Consider the following 18,369-nt stretch of genomic DNA (forward strand, 5'->3'; position numbering starts at 1 on the left):
TACTTAAGAATGATGGTCTTTCATCCGGGTTTTGTGCCCATCCACTTACTATCAATCTTATGACGAAAGCTCGATGAGGAATGTCCATTGATAAACTTTCTTCACTTAAGTCTAGTCGCTGTCCTTGTGACACACTATACATTATCTGCAATGGGTTTATAACTTCTGTCAAAATAGACATCGTGCATTCATTAGAAATATATGCAACATAAATAGCTTACTATAGGAGGGATAGTTTAGATTGCAGCCATAGTATTTACAGTTCACCAAAATAAGGCTATGCGTTTTTTGTTTTAAAAACAAAAGTATTTTGAATTTATCAATCAACAGTGTAGTTTGAAAAACAACACAAGGAGAGCCTAATCTGTAACTCAATTCTTCAACATGCTCACAAACTGGATTATTACAAAGTAACCCCTAAAAAGCTTAAGCTCCCAGGTATCAAGTTTAGCCTTCACACAAGGCCAGAAAAATAAATTACAGGAAAAGATGGCCTTACCTTCAAATGGCTGCTTCCTTGACATCACTTCCCACATAATAATTGCGTAACTGTTTTTGAAGTGTAAAAAGTATGGAAGATATTATTTTAGATTGCTGACATTGATAAAACAATGTACTCAGCCTAGCATTTTATTACAAATGTTTCACTAATATGATCCTGCATGGCACAAACTGGTCTGCTTGCTGAAAAATACAGTGATGCCCCAAACCTATGCAAACTAGCAGGAATTCTAATCAATGACTTCAGCTGAAACTAGTCAATAATTTTAAAGTACAGAAAAGCTACAGGGCATATAAGCTCCTCTTCCAAATCTGTATTAGCTCTGCTCTATGTTGTGAATTACGTATGTGCAGTTTAAATCTCAGCATGTAAACCTAACGTCAGCAGTACGGTGCCTTCCTAGTCCTGACGGCCACTCCGATGTCCCCACAGGGAGCAGGGTGCAGCAGACAGGTTGGCTCTCACCACGACTATCCTGACACAAACTCAAGAGTCAGGTAGGATATGGACTTGCACCAGGAGACATACCCCGGCTTCTCCCACAGACATGTATACTTTCAATTTATGCAATCATCTCTGCAAGAAGAGATGTAACTTTTACATTCAGTTTACAAAAGAGACTTTTGGGAAGACCTTGCCCAAAGAGGCTGTGGAGTCTCCACCTTGGAGACCTTCCGAAGCTGCCTGGACGTGGTCCTGGGCAAGAGCCCTGGGTGGCCCTGCTTGGGCAGGGGGTTGGACCTGGTGCCTCCAGAGGTCCCTGCCAGCCTCAGCCATTCTGTGAAGACTACTTTGAATGACAGCCAGACTGAATGCACATCTGCTCATTCAAACCCGTGACATTCTTTTCCATTCACATCAACAGGAATGGAGGTGGCCCACTGCATACAAATCTGCTCCATCTTTAGTAGACTAGTCACTCTCTTCAGTCATCAGGACATAATAATATAAAGGTAATTCTAAAGAAGTTTGTAACTTAGATTAGATTATTTTTATTTTTTCATTTGCTTTATCTGCATTGATTTTTTTTATATAACTTAAGTCAGTGTTGCACTGAAATAATGTAAAGAAAACAGATCTGGCTTTTCTGTATAAGAATAGGAACTTGGCATGAGGAATAAATCTAGTAGTTCTAAGCTTGAAGTGAGTAATCAGTGAGTATTTTTGCTCAAGAGTGTCATTTCCAATGTCAAACATCCTTATAAAGCTACCTTCTCAACCACAGTTTCTCATTGTGTTTAAAATTTGATTGTAAACATTTATTTAAAAAAAAAAAATGTAGATCTGAAATTGTAAAGTTTAATATTTAAAAAAATTAATCCAATTTCCATTGAAGCCATTTTACAAAAATCATAAGAAAAAATGATACAATGCAAAGAATTATGTTTTTCTTAAGTAAACATTCTTTTTAACTACTGAAGTAACTTTACACAAAGAAGGCATCTTCCTAGATGATATCTCTGGTGGTCATTTCCTCCACTGTCTCTCTACCCCTACATTTTCCTGCCTTGAACTTCCATCTGTTTTCGATATACTTTCTTAGTTTCTTTTCTCTCTCCTCAAATAATCTCCCTTTCCTTCTTAACAGTTTTCTAAGATCTACTTACCTTTTACCTCTTATTTTCTCCCATTTGTTATTCTTCTACATGCAACTTTTTTTCCTAACATTTATCTTCCTCATCTCCACTCACTCATTAATACACAATCCATACTTTCAAATCCTCTAAGAGCAGAAGCCATAACTTCACACTGCTACTTCTCCATAATACATTGGTATTCCTTTTCAATGTCTACCTAGTCCACTTTCTCCTCAAAGGGTGAGGAAAGCAGAATGTCAAAGAACTTTGTGTGCTCCTCAAAAGTAAAGGGATAATTAAAAGAAATAATGGTCTCTCTGGATGTTAGTGAGTCCCTCTGGGGCTGATTTATCTTCCACCAAAACACAACCCTGTCTCATACAGCTGAAATTAAAGATGGTAGAGCGCAACACAGATGGACTTTGTCACACTGATATGCCTCTTCATACCTCTTAAATCTCCATCTGTGTATGATAATTCCCTCCACAATTGCTCAAATAACCTTTGAGCTCTGTGAACCTCTTCAAATTAGCTGATCATAACTCTAATATCCTGACAGCCATTTCTGTTCTTATACAGGTAGCCACCACTCTGCTACTTTCAGCTCATAACTCAGAACTGACTGAAGCAAATCTACCTGAACATTCATAAAGTAAGCTACTCCTTAAGTAGATCTCTATTTGGAGATAGTGAGAGACAGGAGATCTCTACACTTTCTCCAACCCCATTACCCTGTTTTTTCTAACCCCTTCCAAAAAAAAAATAAAAAATAAAAAAAATTTTCTTCTTTTCCCCCAGTACATTCTGCAATTATGTTAATTGATGCACACAAATTACAAAGGCGTGTGAAGCAAGGTAACAGAGTGAACAGTTTTTTCCTCCCCACATTCCCTGTATGTATACACTCTCATTCAAAGGAACCAGTCTCCTCTGTCTCTTTTCACAGTTCTAGTTTAAGCTCTGGAGTATTACACTTCTCACAGTGTTTCCTAGAGAAATAGGTAATCAACAACTCCAGCTACCAATTGATTCTTTTTTCCCGATTTATTTTGCTTAGACTCTTTCAACATTATTGAAAATAATAAAATTGCTGAAAACATGTTAAAACCTAATTTCAGCAACTCAGATTTGATTTAGATTGAAAAGTCCCCTTGAGGACAGCACGGGTTACCTGTAGATATCGTGTTTCACACTTGCCCGGGTTTTCTGACTGGGATTGTAATCTTCAGGTGGCATGTAGATGATGGTCCCTCCTTCTGGCAAGGAAGTTTCGCTGCGTGATTGCGACATGGATATGACACGCCATTTTGACATGCCAAAATCTGCAATCTGGAAAGGACAGAGCGGTTGTTCTAAGAACTGGATTTATCTGTTAACCCTTGTTACAAATTCCTCAAATACACCTGAAGGAACAGCTTGTTTAAAATCCTTAACCTGACACATAAAAACTATGTGGTTGTCTTAACAACAGGAAACACCCGCTCCAGTGCGGAAAACATTCCCAGTTCATGACTCACACTATTCCTACAGTACTGCCCTGTCCTGTTGTTCTTTTAAGGATGGATTCACATACTCTGTGGCTGGGGTATCTATGGTGGAAGCCTGTCCTATATGAAAATCACTTTCTTTCACTGAAAATAAGCAAACCAAAAGACACTGAGTATTTCCAGCTCACTGGCTGTCTCGAATGCACAAAGTTAATAAGGATCATAATAGCTCTATGCAACTTAGCCTGCACATATCCTGGGACAATTGCTCGTACAAAACAATTTTAGGACAGCCCACCTCATCCCCAAAACCAGGAAGCATTAATCTCAGATTAACTAATTTGGTATTCCGAAATTCTGTGCTGCAAGAAATCACCAAATATTTTGTTTACCATGACCTCTGGGGCCATCCCAAAATAGTCTCCTTGTCCCTTCCTACAGAGTTTACAGTACAACTACATCAAGAATTAACTGACTTAGTTAACATTCCCAGACATCCACCGGGTGGGAGCAGGATGTCAGACGAGATTACAGGCAGGGAGACACACAGTCAGAAGAACAGGCCTTCTGGTGGAGCTGCAGTGTCCAACATGCAAGGGAGAAATAAATGTATGTAGGCAGCAATGACCTCTGGACTTGCTCAGCATTTGCATCAGAGCAAAATAATTTTCAGAGATGCCTGTGTGAGCAATTAACGTAATAGAAATAAGCTTTCTGGAGAGTATAAACAATACCCTTGTTTTCTTCACAACTCATGCACTGAAGCTTTCCTTGCTGTTACAGGTCAGGTTATCTTGTTCATTCAGTAGATCTGATACAGTCAGAAGCACTCTATGAATGGTGTTGCTTTTACACACGTACAATATTTTTTCTGTTTAGCACACGTGATTTCCTTCCTTGCAATTCCTGCCAGCTGTCCTAAATCAGAGAATTGTGCTACAGCCCAAAAAACCTTCCTTCCTATTACTCTAGCAAAGCAACTGTTTATATGCGGTCAGGCAGTGAACCAGACTGCACCAGTGCTGCTAGAGTATAAAAAAACAAAAGCGTGGTTAACTTGGGCCAGTTCCCAGTCAGGTTTATCAGGAAGCTCTAGAGATGGTGACACTGGCAGAGCTGAGTGGGAGGAGGTATGAGCTGCTGAGGGCGTGAGTGAAGGGAATGCTGCGTAAGCTGCCTTGCTGCCAAGGAAAATGTCTTTGCAAGAGAGAAAGAAGAAATCAGCACTGCATCTTTGATCTTTGCTCAAATGACTGACAGAAAGATTCATCTCACGTTAACTGAAGCAGTAGCCATTCAAGATTAAATTAGGTGTAAGATACCTCTTATTTCTTGTGTACACGAGTAGTACATTCTACCAATGTAAAAAACAGAGGATCTGAAGGGAAAACAAAGCTTACATTTTTGTTATTTTCATTAACAGAAGACCTCTTGCAATTATAGAATCACCTAACCATTTTGTCAGAAGTACTTCTGATCTCTTTTTCACATCATGGCAATGATATTTTAAAAGACAGAATTCAAGTTTTAAACTTATTACTTCTTCATGTATATTTGCTTGTTCTAGCAGCTTTGAAAGAGCCATCTCAGCATGTTCAAATTTTGAAGTTGTTTTACATGTTCTTATACTGCACTAATAAAATAAATGTGCATATTGAATGATAAGCATCAAATGGTGTTAACATTAGAGTTTGTTTTTTCTGATCTCTAGAACTAACTTGCCTGAGCATCTCAGACAGGAAAACTTTCTATTTTCTACTCTGAAAGGGCCAGACAGAGCTACCCGTGGGAGGCTGTCATCAGAAAGTGTCGCCGCTATTGAGTAACACTGCTATAACGGAAGCAGCCCATATTCTGGAGTTCTGGTCTTTGTTTAGATGGATCAAAAATCCACACTTGAACAAAATAGAGCTTTCCAAAGAATTTCTAAGTTCTGTCTGAAAAGATAAAAATCAAACATCTGGCATACAGCTATGTCCCTTCTGCGTGGCGACAACCCCAGTCTTCTCCCGCTACAGTAATTAAACACTTTGGCTCATTCTGGATGCTGAGAAACATAAGAATTAAATAACTCTACCTTGACATGAAACTCATCATCCAGCAAAATATTCTGGGTTTTCAAGTCATGGTGCAGCAATGGAGGATTCATGTTGTGCAAATAGTTTACTCCCAGAGCAATTTCATAAAGAATGCGGTATCTCAGGCACCAGGGAACATCAGGATACATATCTTTCTGCCAAAATAAAACCACAAAACCAGAATATAATCCTCTGTTCTGATCTGACAAGATAACACAAAGGCTTTCATAATAATAAGAAAGTGAGTTGGACAAGCAGTAATCTTTTAAAACATATATTACATTAACTGCACGTTGATACTGGCTAGCTGTTAAGACAAATACATAAATATTAATCACGCATGTTATGATGTTATACTTCCATTTCCCTAACATCCATACAGTTCATGACTGCTACACATAATTTGTATATAGAACATTTACCGTATTACTCATAATTACTCATATGGAAATATGAGTTACAGATGAACTATATGAAACCTGTAAACCACTGTCTGTGAGTACTGCGCAAAGAAAGACACGAATCATACCTGCTACTGACACTGGGGAAAAAAAAAAGTGGTGAAACTAACAACAAAACACTACTTTTAGAAATATAAGTACAACAACAAAAAAACAGGGAAACTCAAATCTTAAAAGTTACCTTAACATTATTGTATTTGTGTAAAATACAGAGCTGAGCTCTTTAAGGCATAGGCAGGTATTGACTAAGGGTACAGAAGAGACTGCAGTGCTATTGATACACAGCTACAGTAGCTTTACATTAGCTCGGACCAACCTTGTAACAAGTCTCACGAGGAGTGGCTGAGAGAGCTGGGATTGTTCAGCCTGGAGAAGAGGAGGCTCAGGGGTGACCTTATCGCTCTCTATAGGTACCTTAAAGGAGGCTGTAGCGAGGTGGGGGTTGGTCTATTCTCCCACGTGCCTGGTGACAGGACGAGGGAGAATGGGCTAAAGTTGCACCAGGGGAGGTTTAGGTTGGATGTTAGGAAGAACTTCGTTACTGAAAGGGTTGTTAGGCATTGGAATGGGCTGCCCAGGGAGGTGGTTGAGTCACCATCCCTGGAGGTCTTTAAAAGTCGTTTAGATGTTGAGCTTAGTGATATGGTTTAGTGGAGGACTTGTTAGTGTTAGGTCAGAGGTTGGATCCTGGAGGTCTCTTCCAACCTAGACGATTCTGTGATTCTGTGAACCTAATTGCAGCAGCTGAGAGTTCAGCACAGGAGAACTTACTCCTGAGAGTAAGACCTGGTAGAAATATTTGTATCTATTTAGATTAGCAATATCTGACTTCTGTAATTTTTTTTTTTTTTTTAAAAGTTTCAAATTCAGGAAACAGTCGTCTTTTTGTGATATTTACACTACCAACAGCTCTGAAAGCCAGATTAAAGTAAGCACAACTATTTCAGCTTCTAATTACAGAACAACAGAGATGTTAAAAGTGATTGTACACAATAATTAATCATTTAGCCTGTTATAGATTACAACATTACAGGAAAAAGTGCAATACAAATAAAGTCTACTGAGATTTGTTGCCCTTTGGGGGTACAGAAAGTCTATATGAGCAACATAAACCATAAACTACCAGTGACTGTCCTTTAATTTGAAGTATTATTAATAATAAACTTTACTATACCACTCCCCTTAAGTATGGAAATCACAGTCTATTTAAAACAATCAGGGACAATTTAACGACTTTGAGTGCACTTACCCCATGTAAAAGCTCGTTTAGTGATCCATTAGTCATGTACTCCGTTACTATCCCAAGAAATTCAGGCTCATTGCAAATTCCCAAAATTGGCAGAATGTAGCTAAACCTGGCTTTGTGCAATATCTCTGCTTCTTTTAGAAGGTGATTTCTATCACTTAAATAAAAAGAAAATAAAAGAAAATAAAGAAGGTTAACATACCATTACTAGGAAACTCTAAGCAAATGTAAGGTTCCCTACATTCTGTTTAAAAAACTATGTATCTATATGCAGCACCACCACCTTTCAGTACTTTTTCCTACTACACTGCACTTTGATAACAAGATGCTTGCTATAAGACAACTCAGAATCTGCAAATATTAAACAACTTCCCTAGTTTTGCTGTTCTACACAAATATCTCTATTACCAAAACACATTTCATTCATGTTTCCAGTAAATAAGGATACCATCAGAACTCCAATTGGCACCATCCTGAGCAACCAGAACAGCAACAACCAACTGCACCTGTCCTGTTTTACTGTCCATCTTCAAACACTGTGTGTCCACTATGGCCCACTATTTATCTCCTACAGAGTGGAGATCTTATCTTGTGATTTTCCAGTATTTTAACTTAGAGGACGCTGGAGTGCACTAAAATAATACTGGTTAAAGGGATACGCCTTCACTTTCTGAAGGAAAAGGAAGGACCAGCTATGTTATGTTTTCATGTAAATTGTTCCTTCAAATTCAGCTCCTGCTCTGAATTGCCCTCTGGAAAAAAACAACAAAACAAAACACTTTGATTGCACGGGGAGCAGAGAGAGACCAACACCTGAATTTGGTGGTGTGAATGCCCTTTGTTATTGTCAAATCTCCTCATAAGTGTGAATTTGATGCATCATTACCACTTCAGACCTTGCAGCATACAGTACGTGAAGGTCAGGTTATATTAAAAAATAAGTATGCTTCTATCCCCAAAAATTGAAAATATTTTTTTTTTGGATGCTTTGTCTTTCAAATCATATTATATCTCCAATTGTATATTAGAACTCAAAAAGCATATATCTCAAACATCCCACAGTGAGGATACTCAGACCATGAAGGAGTCTAAGAAAAAAAAAAAATAAGATTTAGACTTTACACCAATGGGGACTGGTACAGGTACAAGTATATCTGCAAGACAACCAAACATGAGACTTCTACAGCACATCTAAGACCGAGCTTTTGGATGTGAGCCAGCCTGATTCAGCAGCTGTACGGCTGAGCTTGGGGCAAGGCAGCGTCCAAGCCAAGTCCATGCCCATCAGGACTCAGCACAGCGCCGTGTCAACCTGGCGATACGGCTCCCAGATGAGAGCTGCTTTGTGTCCATCCAGCTCAGAGCACAGACCAATGGGTCCAGAGGGATGTGGACTGCTCAGTGTAGATGCAGCCCTCACAAAGAAAAGGCCTCCAGAGTATATGGGGAAAAATGGAAGCCTAGAGAACTAAAGCCTGCTGCTTTTATGACAGCAAAAGTTAGAATTTAGTGGTATGTTAAATTAAGGCTAGTTGTTGGTCCTTGCTTTTGAGACAGAAAAAAGCTTCTATTTTGGGAAACTCTAGGTAGTGATCAAAGTAAAAAGGCAAGTAAAGCATGGGACAAAACGCATGGCTCCCTCCCTCTCTCTAGTAAAAAATAGGTTTGAGAAAAATTAGGGGTTTTCCCAGACCACGAGGCACATCTGCATGGGATTCTGCTGTAACCGGGAAAGGAGTTGCAACACGCGGAGGTTTATTCCTGCGCCTGTAAGTCACTTCACCTTTGCCTGCTCCACACCAGAGGGGCATTGAGCAACGCCTAAACCAGCAGGAGCCCACAGCGGCTCCCAGGCTGCCTTGCTGTTGGGCAGGTCGCACACCAAATTCTGCGATACACAGCACAGGCTTCCTGGTTGGAAGGATTAACTGCACTGTCAACTCTCCGATCTTCCGTTTTCACGGCAGCTTTTTGAGGATGGTATGTTATATTGCCTACAGTACAACCCACAAGTTACTTGCTGCAGAGACTTAGAGCAGGTTTACTGCAGCTTTTGGTTATTCTGATAATATTTCTGAGCTTTGCATAGTATATGGTTGGTAAATGAGTTGTTTTGATTACCCTGGTTGCCCTTTTTGTCAAGTTTTCACAGGTTAGATGTCACAGTAATCTAAATCCTAGCAAGGCTAAAAATAATATTTACTGTTTTCTCCCAAGTGAGTTCAGAGAACAAAACACTGCATTTCTGATTTGTAGGGATTTAAGAAGACATTTACATTAATGAAAATGAAACCAGTAAACTTAACAACAGCACAATGCTTCTGCTTAAAAACATAACTGAGATTTTGCTTCATTCTGGCAAGATTTCAGAGATAAAGCCTGTGTATTACACACACCTATACACACCTAGGGAATAAGTTGTTCTAAGCCATCTAACCTCTTATTTTATATTCTAGCACATTGGGTCACAGGATTAGAAGCCTTCTGGGCTAGCCTATAACCTTTCCAAAAACCAAACCCTAAAAACTTGTGAACTGAGGAACAGCTGACACGTTTTTACACCCGTGTCCTGCTGGTTTAAGCGTGCAAGCCCACAAGCACACACGCACACCCGAGTGTCTCAGCCGCCTATCTGCCTGACACCGGATCAAAGAAACCTGAGGCAGTAAAGATGAAAGACACCTACAGAAGAAACAGGAGGCAACACCCTAAGGAGAGGCAAACCAGCATCGATATGGTAAAAAACTGGCATTATAGAGAGCGAAGGAGGCATAGATGGCTGTAAAGTTGCTCCCTGCTGCTGGGGTGACAGCTCGGCAATAAACGTGCCGCCACCTGACCCCCAGGAAAAGGGAACGCGGTCGCTACCAGCTGACGAACTGGTGAAAACCAGCAGTATGCGGGGGTCTGTAAGCCTGATATTTAAGATTACGGCGAGACTTGGGGCAAAACCACCACCACCCCCTTCGGCACCCCAAAGGGAGGAAGCAGCGGGGCCTCCCCACGTCCCCCCACCGCCCGGGCTGAGGCGGCCCCGCCTGCCCCCCCGCGTCCCCCCGGACCCTCCCCAGCCCTCCCCAGCCCCCGGCACCCCCCTGCCCGCCCCGCTACCTGTCCAGCAGCGGCCCCTGCAGGCACTTGAGGGCCACCGGGACCCTCCAGTCGGCGTGCCGGGCGGCCGACACGGTGCCGTAGGCGCCGCGGCTGAGGAAGCGCAGGTCGGGCAGCTTGCTGGAGGGGACGGCGGGCAGGGAGCAGCTGATGGCGGCCGCCCGGCCGCCGCCGCCGCCCTCCCCGCCGCTCATCCTCGGCCGGTTCCAGGGCCGGGGCCGGCTCCGTGCTGCTCGTCGGGCCCCGCGGTGCCGGGGGCGGCCACGCCGTGTCTGGGCCGGGCGCTTGCGGAGCCCACAGCGCCCCAGCCCGGCCGCCCCGGCTCGTCTCGCCGTCCTTCCCCGCCTCTCCCCACACCCCGGCCCGCCTCCCCGCCAGCCCCCGGACCCGCCGAGGAGCGGCTTCCCCAGGGACAGCGGTCGGGCCCCTCCGCGGCTGTCCCGCGGGGTTTTATCGCGACAGCGGCGATACAAGGAGAGGCATTGCCGAAATTTCCAGAAGGCGATCGCCGGCCCTGCCCGCGCGGCCCGAACTGCCTGCTCAGCCGATGGGTTTGAGGTAACCCGACGTGAGGGTTAGTGGGAAGGTGCTGCACGGCCCGGCACCGAGTCACGTTTTTCGTTAAAAGTGATTTATTTCGGAATTAGAAGTCTGTGGCTTTCCACAAAGGAGAGGCAGTTTCACAGCCACCCTTCCAAACAGGGTGAGCGGAGGCGAACAGAGACGATCCCTCGCCCTAACGTGTATGGACCTTGGGCTGTTTGCGGCTTTCACCTTCCCTCTTCTCGCCCCGTAGTGGGTAGGGAGCAGAGAATGAGGGAAAGAAGCCAAGTTTTCAGGCTGTGATATTGGGTGATACGTCACAGCGTGCGGCTGGAGGCATGACAATTATTTTTCAGTTCTCTGTTTAGCCCTAAAGCCCACAGAGAATCACAGAACAGCTTGGGTTGGAAGGGACCTTAAAGATCCCCTGTTTCCAACCCCCTGCCATGGGCAGGGACACCTCCCTTCAGGCCAGGTTGCCCAAAGCCCCACCCAACTTGGCCTTGAACACATCCAGGGATGGGAATCCACAGCTTCTCTGGGCAGCCTGTGCCAAAAAGCAAATAAAGCAAGTCCTGGAGTGTCCTGTTTTCAGCTTTCATTTGGTCTGTATCCTTCAGGCACACTAGATGATTATGCAGAAGTATAATTTCAATGCAATGTTTGCAATACAGAGATTTTAGACACTAATATAAATATATGCCTTTCTGTACTTACCATGTCAGTAGTTCTATTTGTCATCCTATCTTGGCTTTGTTATATAAGAGATTTTGTTTCCTTAAGAAAATAACATGCAATGGACATACACAATGAGCATGTGCTACAAAACACCTCTGTAATCCATACTTGTGGTATTTCCCATTAAGGGATTATGATTATCACTATACTAAAACTTTTAAGATACCGTATGAAAACAGGATGAGTAACGGGAGTAAGTAGCTAGTTGCTGCTTTCTACAGGTCCTTGGGAATTTTGTCAGAGCTTGAAGACAAACTTGCCAGTAAGGGTGGAAGGGGAAGAGGAATCCTGTGATTCACGTTCTGTGACTGTGGCACTGTGGTGAGCTGCCTGTTTTGTTGACACTCTAAAACAGAAGTTTGAAGAAGATAAACTGGTGACTCGGAGTTTCCAAAACAAGAGGCTGGCTACCAAGGGAAAAATCAGAGTAAAATATCGCTGCTTCTGGAAACCCCCTTCTTTTTCCTTTAGTAAATTTAGATTCATTTTGTCAGATAACTTAAATGACATCATAACTGGCTTAAATTTTCATCGTTCAAGTGAAGTGACATAAATTGCAGATAAAATACAAAGTAATTCCAAAAAATATCTTTAAATCATTCATTTGAAATTCTGCTGAAACTGTTAATGGTTGTAAAACTCAAATACATCGTGTATCAATTGAAGTTTTGTCTGTGGTGTCCTGATTTTTAGATTAACAGTGTAATTGTCTTTAAATCTATGTTGTAATGGCTTACAGGAAAGCTGTGTAACAATACCTGTTGACTTTCTGTTTCCAACCATAAATTGGTTCATGGCCTTGTGCCTGAAAGACTTTCATTATGCTCAGTGACAATACATGCAGTTGATTTTCCTTTTAATCACTCAGTTTTAACCACTGTTGAGAAATACCTTTATAGTTGTTTTTCTCAATCAATACAAGACCTAACTTGTTTCAGCAGTTTATCACATGTAAAAAATTTTAAACCTTTTTTTTTGTTTGTTTGTTTTCTGTGCTACTGATTTTTAGTTTAAATCCCTTTGGTATCTCTAAATGTAATCAGGGTCCCTTTTTGCAATAAATGCCAAGTGACCACCAGGAAAAATCTTCAGCAGATTTAAGGATAATCAGTAACTGCTTGTTGGACTCCAGTTGACTTCTCCTCTTTGAATATGCTGAAGATTGAGAAAATAAGCATTGTCATGTAAACCTCCATATATCTGCTTATGCAACCATAGCAGCACCTCAGACTTTGCTCGTGCAGAACATACAACTCCCACCAGTGACGAGTGTGCGATGGACTTACCCAGCACGTGGTCTTAGAGAAGAAAAGCGTGATGGGACTGGACTTCTGGAGGTAATGCGTGTTGAAGCTGCTTGTGCCAGTCCAATCTGCATATTCCCATCGAATGTTAGTGGGATGCAGTGCTCACTAGAAGAAGCTTGACCACATCTCTCTCTAAGCACTGGTATTTTCTACCCCAGTACATTGGAACCATGTGAAGTATTTAAATCTTTAGGAAGTTCTAGAGCAGCAAGCAAGTAAACATTCTGGGTAAATTTTGATTGTTTCTATCTGAACAACCCCAGGATAAAGGAGGTCAGGATTTAGGTCCTGAGCATGGGACCGGGGAGGAAAAGTAGGTTGGTGCTTTACTCCTGTTCCTGGGGCTGGCTGTCAAAACAGCTTTGCTTGTTATTGCAGAGGCCCTTGGCAAACACAAGCCCATTAAACTGTGATTTGAAAACGTGCAGTTGGCAATAGGGAAGATGCATAAATAATAAAACAACTGCTAATAAAAACAACTGCTAGTGTATGTGATAATAACCTTTTAATACGTTATTTATGCAGTAACCCTTTTTTTTTTTTTTTAGCCTAATTAAGTCTGCACTGTTTCTGACAGTGCTGCTGCCACATTTGAATGAGGAGGTGATGTAATTCGTAATCCACCATCTGTCTCATTGTGTCAGGTGATAAATGACCTGGTGCAGCAAGCTGTGCCTTTCCCATTGCTTGTTATCTAATGGACATAATAATAAAAAGGTACTCCGTGGTACTAAAAGAGAAGTTTCAAAATCCTTCACTGTGGCTATAGATAGGATACCTCTTCACGTGGGCTTCTCAGGGTAGATCAGGTTTTTGATAAACTGAAGCTTTTGTTAAATACTGTTTCTAAATTATAGAGTATTTAGGCCATGGAGCAAAGAAGCAGCTGCCTCTTGGTTTCTTCTTTGAGTTTTTAACTTGCTGATTATTTGTGAGAATTCCCATTGATCATTTGCATTCTGAAGAAGTCTTTGGTCTGCCTTGCTTCTTCACATGGGAATTTCCACATAGTGAGATAAGTGCAGGTCCAGAACAAAAAGGGTATTTTTATTGTAATTTTCCTTATACCGTGATCAGTGTTGTAATAAACGTAATTCTCTGTCACGAATTTAAGAAGTATTGACCTTCCTTTTTTTGTTGTTGTTGTTGTTTTTGTTTTTTAATGACTACCTTTTTTTTGGTGGTATTTACAGGTACTTTGCAAATAGGATAACGGCAGGATTTAAGTGGCAGGGTTTTTGCAAGTAGGATTTTACGGCAGGATTTAAAATGGCAGGCCCAGGAAAATGGAATTGTTGTCTGGCCCACAAAGTCTGGGGAGGATTGTATAGCAAGCTGCTGTATTTTTAGCAAGGTAGTAAAAAAAAAGTAAATGGTAAATGATTAAAATCATATAGCAGAAATGGCTATGTCATATGAAGATAATTGAACGCTTACTCGGGTCACTAATGCAATTTTCTGTGAACATGTAACATTTAATATCCATTATCATGATTTATTGCATATGACTCACCTGAGGACAGGAAAATGCTAATCTTAAGTACACTAATCTGTATCACTTAGATAAAACTATTTAGATGAGTATATGAAGTAACAGAGAAGTGTGGCAGTAGTTAGAACATGGACTTCTGTATTTCGCTGTTATATCTCTCATAGAACTCTACTATATTTTGACTATTGGACTTAAGCATGACAGACCTCATTACCTATGAAATATTCTGAAACATTTGAAGAACAGATGCTATTTTTCTCTTAACTACTCACAGATCCTGAATTTTATATGTATATTTAGAGTTGAATAAAGGATTATGTTTTAGAAAATGTGTTTTCATTCAGTAATAGCAGCATCTTTGTCCTTGCTTTCTGTGGTGTTTACAAGCTTTTAAATGAAAATAGAATGCTTATTTAACAAGCTTTTAAATGAAAAGAGAATGTGTATTTGTTTTATAATAGGTTTGTTTAAGGAATATTTTCTCTTCCAAGTATGTATGAATATTTTGTATTATCCACATACGAAGAATAAAGGAGTTTGATATTGACTTCTTCAACTGTGCTTGTTCTTATCAATGAGAAATTGTTTCCAGTCCTGATATCTTCCGAAACAAAATGTGGTGTGTTCAGCTTCTGGCTGGGATCGCTTTGCCTGCTGTCACCCTGGCAATATAGTGGTACACATGCACAGATCCCTGGTTAATGAGCACCACAACAGGGGAGCACCATGGAAACCCATATCTTTTGCAATCACTTCTGTGGTTTCAGACCAGCCTTCACTCCTCCTTGCTAGCACGTGCCAGACATAAGCTGGGCTGTGCCTGAACGGCAGAACATCTGAATTCTTTTGGAAGCTATTGCATATTGTTTTAAGTGATTGTTTACACGATTTTACATGAAAAGATCTGCATGAAAGTACATGTACCCAGCTATTGCAACATGTCGATACTACCTAGCTGACTGAGCAAAGGGGCAGAGCTGCTCTGAGTTTTTCTAGCAATTTGGAGGGAGGGAGCCCTTGGGAGAACAATACTTCTGAGTCATCCATTATTTCCATGCTGTGCTTCAGCAGCGACGGTGCCCACATGGTGATGACAAGTCCCAGGTATAACGTCAGGATAAACTCAGGAGCTGTATTGAAGATAAACGATATTTCTTTTCAGCACTATTAGTTTGAAAAAGGCACCCCACTCTTGAATCATTTTGCTGATTTGTTTATTTTGCTCTTATCACCTAGATTTCCTTTTTCTCCTGTTGCTTGTGGGATCTGTCCAGTTTTATGATGCCAGCCCTCTTCCTAGCCACCTGCTCTGCATGAACCCAGTGAAGCCTTCTGTGTGGAAATGATGCAGAGACAAAAGCTTGGTAGAGAAGCAGGAAGGGAAAGAGGGGAAGATTTGATGTATTCTGCTTTGACACAGTAACACTGTGGTAATTCCTTCTCTGTAGCCTTTTCAGCATGTGCTGTGTTGGATTCTCCGAGGCCAAATGGAGCCCAGGTCTCCTCATAACTGCATCCATGGTAATAAATGGAACATGCCCTGGACCATTCCTTAACACCAAGGCCAGCTCGTGTGGGATGACTTTCACCCATCCAAAACAGAGAACCTGCACCAAAAGGTCTGGTAAGAACAGTTCCTGGCTCTTTACACCTGAAGCATGGGGATTGCTTAGGACAATGGTATTTCTTGTGAGCCATAAGGGTTTATTGTAACAGATCAATCTTCTGGCAGCAGTCTGAGTGCCTGGGAGCATTCCTTGACACCTCTGAATTTACTAACACAAGTAATCTATGCTAATCTGGTCTCCTACATTCAGGATCATGCTATGATCGTTACTTAGGTGGTGTATAGCCTCAGATGCTTCAACTTCTGCCCCTCTGCCTCTGGGTTTTAACCTTTATTATGATTTTCAGTCTCAAATGCCAGTGTTCTTGATGTTTCACACAAAAGGTGGCTAAAAAATTAATAATGATATAAGCCAATAGCAAACTGGAAAATTTACTTTCAGCAGTTCCTTGGAACAAAATTTTTGTCTTTTTTCCTCCTTTTCTCTCTTTTAAAATCCAAACTATTACACAAGTGCTGGAAACTTGATGCAAAACACTGTCTAGAGTGCCAAAAATCTCCCAGGTCGGTAATTACAGTTTCCAGAAGTACATAATCTGTTGGAGCTCTGTCCTGCCACTTGGGAAGCTACAGTTCTCTCCAAATAGCTGTCAAGCTGTCAGTCATGACAGAATCATCAAGGATAACATTCATTAATTTACTGCAAGACTGGAGAAGTCCAAAAAATCAAGTGGGTGCGTAGAACAAGGTGGTGAAGTAAGGGCTGAAAATATTAAACATTTGCATTTACTTTCTTCGCATTCTGTGTTGGCCCTTCAATAAGGGTAAAAAATTGTCATGTTTATTTGACAATGAACCTGTGCACCTTGAAATCAAATTAAGATGCAGCTTATCAGTACCTAAAATTAGAATTGAGCATGTTTAGTGCTGTACAAGACCGAATTCTTAATAGAAGCATCCACCCCCATTCCCAGCTCCAGGTTTGAAACTCTTCAGGCTTTGAGCACGTTCAAATGTTGTCCAAGTTCTACGATTCTGAACCATTTCCAATATGTCCTTTTTCACTTAATGAATTGTTATTTTACTTATATAAAACTAATGGTAATGCTAACACCTCTCCTCTCCTCTCCTCTCCTCTCCTCTCCTCTCCTCTCCTCTCCTCTCCTCTCCTCTCCTCTCCTCTCCTCTCCTCTCCTCTCCTCTCCTCTCCTCTCCTCTCCTCTCCTCTCCTCTCCTCTCCTCTCCTCTCCTCTCCTCTCCTCTCCTCTCCTCTCCTCTCCTCTCCTCTCCTCTCCTCTCCTCTCCTCTCCTCTCCTCTCCTCTCCATTTTTTTTTCTTTTCTCATTTTCTCTTCTCCTCCTTGCCTTGCCTTGCCTTGAGACATAAAGTCTCTGATGTTTGTTGACTACAACATTCCCCAGCATTCCCCGATAATCCAAGCCTTAGTCATCTTGTTAGTAGGTGCAGTTCGTTCTCGTTCATTTAAGAGCAGCTGATTCCTGATGACTATTCTACTGAAGGTCTATGGCTTTTAGAAATGATACCTATGTACCATTATGCGGAGGAATTTATAGTAAGGCAAAGTGAATCAACTGTATTAATCATTTCCGTGGTTTTCAGGCATAAACACATGGCCCTCTTTTCCTGTTTGTATACTTAATTAGCATGTATCATCTGGGAATATGTAAGGCATATTTTCGTCATAAATATAACAGTATGGGAGAGGTTAAATTCAAGGAAAAGATCTTAACAACAAAAATGAAGAGGGAATATATTCATGAACAGCACATATATAAAGCAGATATTAACTTGGGACCCCATTTGTCAGTCCCCATACACAGAGTACCAAACTCCTGTTCTACAAGTTCAAATTGCCTGAAAGTTTAGGTATGTGCATGACCCTTTGCCGAGTCCCCTGGCCAGGGCATGTGGGGATCTTGTGTAGGGGTCTTCCACCAGCTGACACTTGGCCAGCGTGTGGAATGCCCACAGGGATCCAACAGACCTGGAGTTACCAGAGCTGACCATCATACAGGGACATATGGCAGACTGGGATGGTAGTTTGGATGGGGCAGAAAGACATTTTTTTTTTCAGTTTGGGCATGCATTTGAAATGATTTGCAAATAAAGGTCTTTCTCTGGAGTACAAGTGAGAAAACTAGACATGTCAACATAATACACTCTTAATTGACAGTGGCCAAATGTGGTGTTGTCATCTCGGATGAAATATATGAAAAGAAGGCACCCCAACAATGGCTCC

The 18,369-nt window shown here is 41.5% G+C and overlaps 1 protein-coding gene and 1 long non-coding RNA gene across 2 annotated transcripts in view; one reads left to right on the forward strand and one right to left on the reverse strand.

Annotated features, from left to right (window-relative positions):
* Window positions 1–10,685, reverse strand: part of RIPK2 (receptor interacting serine/threonine kinase 2) — a 22,514-nt gene extending 11,829 nt beyond the window's left edge. The window contains exons 1-6 of the mRNA XM_083827450.1: window positions 10,463–10,685; window positions 7,355–7,508; window positions 5,644–5,799; window positions 3,251–3,408; window positions 500–549; window positions 4–165 (exon numbers count right to left, since the gene is read on the reverse strand). Of these exons, the coding sequence (XP_083683576.1) occupies window positions 4–165; window positions 500–549; window positions 3,251–3,408; window positions 5,644–5,799; window positions 7,355–7,508; window positions 10,463–10,656 (874 nt within the window). The 5' untranslated portion in view covers window positions 10,657–10,685. The remainder of the gene's footprint in view (window positions 1–3; window positions 166–499; window positions 550–3,250; window positions 3,409–5,643; window positions 5,800–7,354; window positions 7,509–10,462) is intronic.
* A 197-nt stretch (window positions 10,686–10,882) lies between these two features.
* On the forward strand, window positions 10,883–15,097 carry LOC310895796. The gene is made up of 2 exons (XR_014580967.1): window positions 10,883–11,020; window positions 11,965–15,097. It is a non-coding gene; the product is annotated as an uncharacterized lncRNA (long non-coding RNA).
* Window positions 15,098–18,369: the final 3,272 nt, after the last annotated feature.

The sequence above is a fragment of the Anser anser genome (genome assembly GCF_964211835.1).
Source record: "Anser anser genome assembly, chromosome: 2".
In the NCBI taxonomy this organism is placed as follows: domain Eukaryota; kingdom Metazoa; phylum Chordata; class Aves; order Anseriformes; family Anatidae; genus Anser; species Anser anser.